Genomic DNA, 11,443 nt, shown 5'->3' on the forward strand with positions numbered 1-11,443 from the left:
AAAATATTGGCATTCATAAGTCAAATGTTTTTGGATTGAAACTGCAGCAGTAAAAATTGAAGTGTGTAGCGCGGTGCTAAAACACTGACTCACCCAGCTCAGGTCAGGTGTCAACATTAATAACTGCATGCATACGATTCACACATGCACAATATGTTCATAAAACAAAGGCAGACAGGTTTTATCTTTCAGTGATATGAAAGGAAGAGGATTAAATAGCTCTGAGCTAACATACAGCTAACATCAGGAAGTAGTTTGACATTTTGGGGAATATTTTGTAAAATAAACTTATTCTCATACTTTCCCGGAAGTGGAGGCGATTAGCTTAGCTTAGCTTAGCTTAGCATGAAGACCAGAAGCAGGGTGGCCTCCAGCATGTACCTGCCTGTAAAACCTCCAACTGCTGCTTTGATGTTTCTATTTGTGGTCGAACCAAACGAGAACGAGAACGAGAACGAGAACGAGAACGACTTCTTTTGTTTCTGGAAGGTGGAGTTTTTAACTTTGGAAAGAGCCATGCTAGCTGTTTCCTTAGTCTTTATGCTAAGCTAAGCTAATCCTGCTTCTCTCTGCTCTTGCTCTGCACTCAAGTCGGCAGAGTGGAAGGAAGAGCAGGAAGAAAACAACCATTTCTAAGACATAATTACAAACAACCAGGTGGTTAGAAGCGTTAACGTCGGCCTCAAACCTGTGACTCAGAGTCAGAGATGGTGACTCAACAGACTGTTAGCACAGCTGCTGCTGAGGCGCCAAAATAAAACCCAACATTAACTCTGACATGATCAACTCAGCTGTTCACTGTTTGTTTGGATCTGGTTTCACTTGGTGACAAACTGCTACAAACTCACAGAAGAAGAAGAAGAAGAAGCTCATTTATCCTGTTTATCTGCTGGGACTCAGATTAGCATCAACGCTAGCACCTGGAATAAAGTGTCCACACTCCCAGTCAGAATAACAGCATTTCTTCCTGTTCCTGACACTGTGTGGAAGCAGCACTGACCCCATTTTAACAGCCTCAATGAGCTGTTCATGCTGTGTTATGTGTTTGGAGCCGCTTGTTAACAAGTGAAACCAGATAGAAACTAGATTTAGTCTCTTTGAAATCAGCTGAATGGGTTGTAGAAGCCGTAACGCTGGATTTGGATGCACGTAACTGCCTGTGACGGTGGCCTAGAAATGTCAGGTGAAATTAAATTCATTAGATGTGAAATCAATACACAGACATGAGACTGATATCGACTAAATCACAGCAAGAAACCCCACAAATACTTTTCCGAAAAATGTCAAACTCTTCCTTTAAATTCAGGAAACAAAACAAATTTTACCAAGAAAAAAAACAGAAAACAAAGTGAAACCTCTGCCGGTCTCCCAGTATCTTACATTTAGTTCAGCCTTGAATACAGACATCTTAATAATAATTCTAAAATACTACTTAAGTGCTAAAAGCAACAGCTGAACATCATCATGCACTTTTTAAAACTTATCTGAAATATTTCAAGCCAGAGCTTTGGTTAAGACTGAAGTTACAGTGCAAGAGAAAACATCCAAACACAAAGCAGCTGCATCGGTTAAAAAAACAGATTTCAAATATATCATCTGCTGCAGTAAACATCTAAACAAATATGGCAGATGACGTTATGGCATAGCAGGATAGCACCTTTTTCTACTCGGTTCTTGCATTCGATCGTTATGGCACAATCATCAAATTCAAGAGAAAAATACTCTCCTTAAAAACAGGCTGAAAAGCATTCACAATATATACAGTGTGTACAATATATACAGTGTGAAGCAGGGCTGTTTGCATTTCTAACAGAAATATAAAGCCTTTATACATCCTTACACTCAAGCTTTTCATTTCTGCTGTCAGGCACTACATGACTGAATATCCCACTGGCAAATAAGCTAAAGCAGAGAGCGGCTCAATAGCACAGACATTTAGTTTGACACTAACTGATTGTTCCTGATGTAGAATTGACTGTGATTCTGGCAACAAGCGCTTGATTATAATATACAACAAATGTAGGGGCCACTCTGCAGCCCTCGGTTTGACAGCTCTCACCAGTCAGTCCCAGTTCAGCCTCATGTCCAGCTGAACGTGGACGGATTATGAGATGGTGGGACAAAGACAGGTGAAAGAAACACGAGCACAAACAACAACGCTGCGTCGTTTGTGGTCACTTTGCGTCTCTTTGTGGTTGTTTTCTGTGTCTTTTGTGTCTCTTAAGTTGTTTTGTGTAAGTTTTCTTTTTTGCAGGTGAAGCCCAGGGGCCTCCTGAGCCTTTGGGCCCCTGGAGCTGTGTCTACTGGACCTGTTCTGCAATTCATCCATCCATCTGAACGGGGATTTTTCCCCAAGCCTTGCTCAGTGGTGTAGAGCAGTGGTTCCCAAACTTTGTTCGTACTTTTGTTCAAGTTTGTACGAGTCAGAGAAACGGGTTTATAGACAAAGACACTAGGAATGGTTTCAGCCATTAAAAACTGGGAGCACAGTCAGCCCATCACGGTAAGCTCAGGTGACTACAACAGGTGAATCACTAGGCTACAGATCAGAATCACACACATTTGTAATTTCCCTCCTAAACACAGATGTGATGATAAACACTACCAGTTAAAACTTTTACAACATTTACATTTTTCCAGGTTTTATTTAAATTATTGAAACTTCAGTGAAAATCGACAGATGAGCAGTAAACTGCCCAGGGTAAAAAAGAAAAGGGATGAAGTGGACAGAAGGTAGGAGCAAACTTGTGTAACAGTGTTGGGAGGAACTCTGAACAAAGCTTTGTTAGTGTGTTCAGCTCTATAATAATGTATATTAATGTATGTTGTGATTTGGCACCTATACGAATAAAATAAAACTGAACTGATTCCATCAAGGAAAATTTAAAATCTCCAGTTGGTTATTTGTTTTCTGCTTTGATTTCAGAAACACAGAGACATTGAATTATGTAAATTTAAATAACAGCTGGAAAAATGTAGTTGTTCTAAAAACTTTTGACCAGTGGCATATACTCTGTATTATTCAATCATAATACCCACTCCTCCAGGTTCAGGTACCCCTGGCTGAGACTTATTGGTGCTGAGGAGCGATGCTGCCTCACGTCATTAGTATTAACGTAGTGCGCTGTGGTACTACAGTGCTACACCACTGGGTATGGCTGTTACATGTCGGGGTAAAACTCTGTGTTGACATCGACGCTGTGCAAAACCGACTTCTGGTCAGCAGCTGACATCCTGTTCAACACCTCAGTGGACAGAGAGTAACTGCTGCCGGACTTCTCCTCAAACCAGCTGTCCAAAGCTCGCTTCCCATCGAAGTTAGTGATGGGCGGTCCGTTCACGGCCACGGTCAGCAGGTCGTTCATCTGCTCCAGGGTCAGCCGGGAACGATTGTTCTTGCACATCTTCTGTAGAGACCCTCTGCCTTTATCGCAGCAGGCTGTGGAGCTGGGCAGGACCCTGACGACCTGCACGATGCGGTTCAGCAGAGGAAAACGCTGCTTGTACCTGCAGATGTGACTGATGACCTCTTTGAAACCGTTCATGCTGTAGTAGTCAGCTTTTAGGTCTTTCCATTCCACCACCAGGCAGCCTCTGGCCTCCGTCCTGGCATGAGAGCTCTCCTGACCCGCAGAAGGAACGGACTCCAGATGGTTGAATATCAGCTGGATTTCCTCCTCCCCATAGGCTTGAAGGTCCTCCCGGTTGTGAGGCCAGGTGGACAGGTCCAGGACCTTGCAGGCTTTGGCAAACGAGCGACTTTGCAGGTCCAGCCTCTGGGACAGGATGCCTTGGCTCCTGTTGCAGATCTTTTCTCGGATGGACTGAAACTTGGACTCGGCAACCCGCAGATTCTTCAGAGCAACGCCGTTGAAACTTTCGCGGAAATTTTCCTCAAACTCCTGCAGATATTCTCCAGGGCAGTTCACCAACTGGCCTATCTCCTGAATGGCCTCCTCAATCTTGGCTTCCACCTGTGACACCAGCAGGTACTCCCCCTGGAAGGTGAAGGCTAATCGTGAGAGGACAGCTATAATATCCAGGAGGAAGTAGATAAGCTTTACTGACTGATAGTCCATGAGGAACTGGAGGAGCGTGAGAGCGATGGCAGCAGCGTCAGCTCTCTGTGTCTGGCTGCTGATCTCCTTCAGATGGGCAACCACCTCCAAGTAATCTTTGATGAGGGCATTAAGGACGTTTGGTTCTCCTATGATCCATCGAATGGCTCTGATGTCTCCGAGGAACTCCGTCTCCTCTGACAGAGTCGGGGCAGTTGATCGGAGCTCGGCCATCATGCGAGGGGAGTAGCGGTAGAAACTGAGGAGCTGTTTGAGGTTGTTCTCCAGGTCCTCCAGGCAGGAGAGCTCCTTCCCACTGATGGCGTCCAGCACCTCCAGATGAGGCCGATGGATCATGATGGGAAGGCAGAGGATCCACGGAAATGTTTTTTGCACAGCTATGTACATGTTAGCTCTCATTCCTGAAGAGATGTTAGTACCGTCCACCCCAAGACCAACCACCAGCAAGTCCTGAAACCTGAGGCCCAGGACGCCAAAGGCTCGGTCCATAGCCTGGAGATATCCATCCACACTGACCATGCTCAGTCTCTGCAGGGAGAGGAACTCTGTGTTAGGTGAACCCTCATTGGTAATGAACTGGACATAGACTGCCACCATGTCTGAGAACAGGTCGTCATTTTGGGCGTCCATGATGATGCTTAGAAACGGAGACAGGCGCATCTTCTCGGCCAGGTCTTCTTTCAAAGCCCGGGAGATGTGGTGGATGAGGATCTGACAGTCTCCTTCATTCATGTACTGATCCACCACTTTGAGCTCACATTTCTTCAGCAGCTCTGCCAGTGGACGGAGGTCAGAGAAGGGCCGTCCCTCCAGCGCCAGGTGGTACGCTGCATTGAACAGCAGCATCATGTTCTTGCACATCTCCTCGGTCTTCTCTGGATGCATGCGCAACTTATACAGCTGCAAACACTTCTTGTGGAGGTTGCTCTGGCTGTGGAGCTTGATGGTGTGGATTTTGAACTGCTTGGAGCCGATGATGAAGGCAGAGGTTCGGGACGACTGGACTGTGTACTGGCGGCAGACGTGGCACCACATCTCGTTCAGGGTCGGCGAGTAGCGAAGGAACCAGAACTTTTTCAGCCACTCCTGCTTGAAGCGACGAATCCGTCTGCCTCCTCCAGAGGAGAGCTTTGAGGAGTCCTCCGGAGAAATCACAAGATCTGCAGCAATCGACTCGTCAGCCGAGTCCACGTCCTGGTCGTCTTCATCCAGGACCACCTGAGTGGGCGTCAAAGGCTCCATCCCTGCAAAGACAAATGCAATCACCTTCTGCCACTAGCTCACAGTCATCTTTGTTTATCTTAAATCTAATTTCAAATTAAAAATCTAAAAACCAAGTGATTGCATATATTCACATCATGCAATGATTACAATCTTTGGTCCTTACTCTGTGGATAGCAACCACTTTGACTCAGACTGAAATATCTCAATGAATGTTGGATTAATTGCCATAAACTTTTGTATAGACATTGATGGTCCCCAGAGGATGAATCAAACTGCCTCTGGTGATCCCCTGACTTTTACTCTTGTGTCACCATGAGGTTGATATTTTTGGCTTTAAGAGAAATATCTCATCAACTATTCGATGGATTGCCAACAACTTTGGTACAAAAAAACAAAAACGGTTCTATTACTAAAGAGAACACAATGTTGATTAAAAAAATTAAGTTAAGACCCTAACAAAGACAAAGAGCTACAGCTGTTGGTCTGATGAACTTGAACATTGGGTGCAAACATTATTTTTCAAAATCTACCTTGAAAATCTTCGATGGGTCCTTGCTCAGGGTGCGGTGGGACCTGATCGTGTTGGGACAGGGTTTGCTCAGACATCGATAGACCGACCACGTTCCCCTGTTCTCTTCTGAGACGGGACAGCTCTTCCTCCAGCTCCAGGATCCTCCTCTTTAGTTTGACACAGTTGGGGCAGAAGGAGGTGGAGGGTTCCTGTTTCTCCTCCTCTTTCTCTTCCACCTTCAGGTTAGGAACGTTGAAGCTGCACTCAGATGAGTTCAACCCCGACCCGAGCACTGGTACTTTGCACTCACTGGGGAGGGAAGACTGGAACCTGGACTTGCTGGAGTCCTCTAGAGAAGCCTCTAGGACGTCTCTGAAGATGAGGTCGATCTTCTTCCTCTTGGCAGGAGGCTGACCATCAGACTCTTCATTGGGTTGTTTACTGGGGCAGAGTTTGCCCTGCAGAGCCGACTGCAGGCAGGGAGACTTAAAGTCCTTCTGAGTGTTGGGCAGGACTGCTGGCTTCCCTGTGTCTGGAACATAACAGTTTTCTTAGTTATATAAAGGTACAACTTGAAGAAGACAAATGGACACCACACTAAGCGCATGTCTGCAGTGGTCACCTGGTCTGGACAGGCCGTCGGGAGCATCGGGAAAACTCCCAGTGTTGCTTTTTCATCATTTCACACATTTTTGGACCAAATTTGTGGTTTAATACTTTCTAACTTTGAGTGGCATCAAAACCAGAATCAGATTCCACCCAGTCAAGTTTGATTTGAATGTCCAGAGCTGACGACACAGATCTGAGTGAGACAACAGCACCACCTGCTGGAGAACTGAGATCAGGCCTCACAGTCCCAACATACAGCTGCAGTTGAGCTTCACTTGAATTTATATTTTTTACTGTATAACACTGATTTCATAGGAAACATCCTCTGAATATCAAAGTAGCAAGTGGCAGGAAAAATAACACCAACAGCCCAAGAAAAATGGGTTTTATCTTTCATCTTCCTAACTACACCACAATGACAAACACAGCTGAGGTAAATCATATTAGCTTGAATACCTTCAGCAGGATACATGAGCTGTGACAAAGGTCAAATAGGTCAAAAACCAGGTATCTACAGGTATTTTGGCTTTTGTCCTTTGTTCTTACAAACACGTCGTGAACTTCTCCAAACTGAAATTTATGGCAAAAGTTTCCATTCAAAAACCACTTCCTGCCAAAGCAGCCATAGTTACATCTAAGTGCAGATTACCTGTCACCTCACCTGTGTCCAGGTTGCGGTCGATGCTCTCCTGGGAAACACAGTGGAGTCGTTGGATGTAGTCGTCGCTGTACCAAACCCTCAGCTTCTCTCCTGCCTCCAGCCTCCGACAAACTCTGAAGTAGATGTTCTTACCGCGTTGAAACGCCGTCAGGTTCCTGTCACTGTCCTCCGACGAGGTCCGGACGAACCTGCGGGTCAGAAACATCCACAGGAACTTAGAGGAAGGATTAATACGTTAGAGAACAGGCTTGAAACAACAGTCAGGGGTCCATATTTCTTTATATTCAGTGAAACTTGAGACCAAACTCTGTAAAACTTCACAGGTAAATATTTTTCCTCGCGACTGAGAAAATATCTGTCATGAACATTAACCATTCGGCACATCAGACCAGCAAATGTCCAAAGATCTGTCTAACTTGATGTTGTTGTGATACTAACCTGTGATTAAAGACGTGTGCAGTGATCGATTAAACCCTGTGTACTATAGTTCTTTATGCTTTATCACAAACAACAGATACTCTACTCATCATTGTTCTCTGTGGGTTGGACCTCACCACAGTCAAGGAGAAACAGACACTTCATGTTATTCATTTATAGAGATCAACTGTTAACGCTTCAAGCGACCTCACATCTCCTCTCTCATTAAAATCCATGATCCAGTAACTACTTAACCCTCGACATCCCTCAGGTTCGCACTAATGTTGGCGGAACTGGTTTCAGGTACTGAACTGCAAACTGCCCTCAGACTAGACCCTTACAATTCCAGTGGAGATTTTAAACTTTTATTATTTTATTTATTTATTTGATGAATTTTATGACCATTGCTAATGTTTTTATTAATTCTTAGTTTGTTAGTTTCCTGTGTTGTGTAGTTGTGTTGTCTTTGTTGTTGATTGTCTCTTGTGTCTGCTTCTTTTTCTCAGGTCTCTCTTGGAAACAGATTTTAATATCAATGACACTGCCTAATTAAATAAAGATTAAATAAAAAAATAATAATAGTATATGTAGAACAGTGCTTAAACTGTGACTTGCACTTTGTCCTGATAAGATTTTAACAACATCTAGTGTGAATTATTTTTTTATACTAATCCACCAAATCAGTGCATTATCAACATAGGTGAAACTACAGGGGCTTGTTTCTTGTATCAGTGTGATGGTTCAGTGTATTTGATGGTGGGTGGAGACAAAGACAAGAACAAACCTCATCCAGTTTGCTTTGGTCTCATCACTGCCATCGATGGACTGATACGCGTTGTTCAAATCTACAATCTGGAACAATCACAACAGAAGAAACAGACTTGTATAAGTGTGGTTGTGAACCGGTCCTGGAGCTGGTCAAGACTGGTTCTGAACCGGTCTCTGACTGGTTCGACTCACTATCCAGGAGAAGAAGCCGGAGGATTTGTCTTTGGACACCAGCTCTCCCTCGTACGGACCGAACACTGCCCCCCTCGGGATGGTTGCATCCACGCAGCGAACATCCACCTCGTCCCCCACAGTGAAGACCTCCAGGCCTGACGGGACTGTGAGCGCCGCCCTGTTGGCTGACCCCGGGGCCGCGGGCGTGTCGGGGACAAACAGAGGGGGCCCGTGGGACGGACACTCCTCCTGGAAGTAGTCCTGACACTCCTCACAGACTGGAGGACAAACGTCAGATCTTTATTATTAATAATAATAATAATAATAATAATAATAATAATAATAATAATGATAATAATAATAATTTTTGATGGATCATGCATTAGCTGATTTACAGGTAGAGGAAAAACACCACAGGGACCAGGACTCAGTTTTTACTCCCCTGAACATCGACTGTCCAGTGTTGGTGTTGCCAGGGTAACCAAAGCAGCCCCACCCCCCACAGGTTGTTTGGTATCTCTTATAAACAGTTTGTATATTCATAATGAGCTCCAAACCTGAACAAAGATTATAATACCCAGACTAAACCACTGATGTTCACCATCTTTACTTTAGCCTGTTAGCATGTTGTTGCGTACAGCCGAGGCTCATGGGAAAGTCAGTTCTGCGGGTATCTGGTCATGAACCAAAGAGTCGAGCAGGTTAAACTGTGACCTGATGGTGGCGCTAAATGAAAAGTCAGAGTTATTAGCATCGACCAGTAAAATGACTCTGACTCTTCAGTCTGGTTCGTTGATTGTTCACTGAGAGGAAACTAAACAAACTTACACCAGAGGTCCGACGGCTGCTCGCTCATGGTGGAACCATGTTGGCGGGAATCCAGCGATTCGTCCACTTCACAAGCCTCTGTGGAGAAAACTCAACATGTCACTGACAAGCAGCAGCTACTGACCTTCATCACAGTGTTGGTTATTAGTTTGTTAAATTGGGATAAATGAATAAAGTAGTTAATTCATTTTCTGTCCATAAACTGATCGATTGAATTGTAATATCACTACTTTCATTTAAAAATGTCTGAAAATAATGACAAATGTGCATCATTATTTCCTACTGACCAGAGGTTCAGTTATTATTATTATTTGAAAAAAATCATTTTAACAATTCCTTTCTTTAATGTCTATTAAAATGTGAAATGAAGGAAATTATTTATTTCTTTTACTGTGACATCACTGGTCCTCCATATTTGTTGATGTTCAGTATTGAGCTGCTTCAAGTCTGATATGAGTTTTGTTCGCACTGATCCAGTGTCAGTTTCTCTTTAATGTAAATACAACCTTATTTTCAGGAATTTGTATTTTTTAGAAACATTATAAGATAGGGTGACTAGATGTCCTGCGGCCTGTCCCCGATTGGAGTTGTCCCTGAAAATGTCCACATTTTAAACATTTGTAATTAAAAACAGACATTTAGCATTGTGCTTGTTTTGGCCAACAGAGGGGGCTAGCTGCTAGCTATAGCAGCCTCAGAATTGAAGCTAAATTCATCAAAATAAAATTATCCAATCACATTTTTCTTTTTTCTGTTGTCCTTGGGCAGAGAAAAGGTTAGCTAGCTCACTCATTAGTTAGGAGTTCATAACCAGGCAGTGAACTAACAAAAACAAACAAACAAACTTCATGGCTGCTTCAAAGGTAGGGAGTCGTCATTTTATCAGTCGGTCTTCACAATACTTTATCACAAAACAACAGTTACAAAATACACAACTGTCCCCCTTTTTATTATATAAGTAAAAACATTATATTAATGATAATTTAATCATGTATTGATGATCGAACTGGAAATGTCTCCGGTCCTCATTTCAGAAATCTGGTCTCCTTAACACACACCTTCAGAGGAAGTTAACTAGTAGTTGTACCGCACATTAACTATTAACTAGTAGCCTAGTTATACCTCACAGCTGCTCCTCATGTCAACATGCTCTCTCCTGACCTCAGTGTGTGTGTGTGCGTGTGTGTGTGTGTGTGCGTGTGTGTGCGTGCGTGTGTGTGTGTGTGTGTGCGTGTGCCCAGCCCATTGATTCTGGATGTTTTCAGGTCCCAGTCAGAGACTGTGAATCCGCCTGCACCATCCTCCTCCTCAGCCAGGAGGAGGAGGAGGAGGAGGCGAGGACGAGGAGGGGGGGGGCAGTGGGACCAGAAAACACTTCACTAACACTGAGAAACTAAAGTTGCCTGTAACTTTGAGTCCGTGTCGCCGGTTAATCCGGTAAATGACCGGATTAGAGGAGCGGCAGCAGCTGGTTCAGATCTGCGCCACGCTTTCTCTGCTCGGTTTCGATCTGCAGGCAACTGGCAATCTGCCTGCAGTTTTCGGAAGCCATTTTCACTGGCCACAGTGGCTACTGACACAGACCCACCTTGTGCACAGACGCAGCGGGGACACGGACCCTTTCCCCCCGGGTGAAGCGCCGCTCTCTCCCCCGCCCCCGGCCGCCGACCACCGACCCCCGGCCGCCGGCTCCGCGGCTGCAAAGTTTGCCGTTAATTTTTGCAACGACTCAGTCGCCTCCCCGAGCTGTGACCACCATTTTTTATCACAGGAAATGACATGGAGAACGGAAGAAAGCAAATGCGCAAAAATTAAAGTTAACAGTAAGAATTTGAGTCTGGGCAGAGAGCACGCAGACACCGGGTCCGGTCCGGTCAGACCGGGTCCGGTCCGGTCAGACCGGGTCCGGTCAGAGAGGACAGTCAGACGGTTTCACCTCAGAAACGTTTCTGAAATGTTTTTGTCTTTAGGAGCTTAAAGTCACAGAGAACACGGTGGTTTACTGTTTCTGTGGTGAAGAAACTCAACACTATAAAACTATAAAACACTACAATATAAAACACTATAATATTAAATATTACAGAATAAAACACTACAATATAAAATATTACACTATTGAATTATGAAACACCACAATATAAAACTATAAAACACTACAATATATTATAATAT

At 44.3% G+C, this 11,443-nt stretch overlaps 1 protein-coding gene across 2 annotated transcripts; it reads right to left on the reverse strand.

Annotated features, from left to right (window-relative positions):
* Positions 1–486: 486 nt before the first annotated feature.
* prdm11 (PR domain containing 11) lies at positions 487–11,045 on the reverse strand. Of its 2 annotated transcripts, none has more exons than XM_023399485.2 (7): positions 10,860–11,045; positions 9,272–9,349; positions 8,462–8,721; positions 8,286–8,353; positions 7,085–7,272; positions 5,834–6,346; positions 487–5,323 (listed from the first exon to the last, which is right to left on the reverse strand). In XM_023399485.2, the coding sequence occupies exons 2-7, from the start codon at positions 9,297–9,299 to the stop codon at positions 3,162–3,164; spliced, it is 3,219 nt and encodes a 1,072-aa protein (XP_023255253.1). In that variant the 5' UTR covers positions 9,300–9,349; positions 10,860–11,045; the 3' UTR covers positions 487–3,161. The 2 variants fall into 2 exon arrangements, with proteins under 2 accessions (XP_023255253.1, XP_023255252.1); XM_023399484.2 differs by having other exon boundaries at positions 7,073–7,272.
* Between the last annotated feature and the right edge of the window lie 398 nt (positions 11,046–11,443).

The sequence above is a fragment of the Seriola lalandi genome, unplaced genomic scaffold (assembly GCF_002814215.2).
Source record: "Seriola lalandi dorsalis isolate HSWRI2012SDOR001 ecotype SW California unplaced genomic scaffold, Sedor1 jcf7180002051983, whole genome shotgun sequence".
NCBI lineage: Eukaryota > Metazoa > Chordata > Actinopteri > Carangiformes > Carangidae > Seriola > Seriola lalandi.

Coding starts and splice junctions, on each gene's coding strand:
- prdm11 (XM_023399484.2), bottom strand. CDS start 9,299: ATGAGCGAGCAGCCGTCGGACCTCTGGT. Junction 8,722..9,271: donor GCAGCCGTCGGACCTCTGGT/GTAAGTTTGTTT, acceptor TTTGTCCTCCAG/TCTGTGAGGAGTGTCAGGAC. Junction 6,347..7,072: donor GGACACAGGTGAGGTGACAG/GTAATCTGCACT, acceptor GTTATGTTCCAG/ACACAGGGAAGCCAGCAGTC.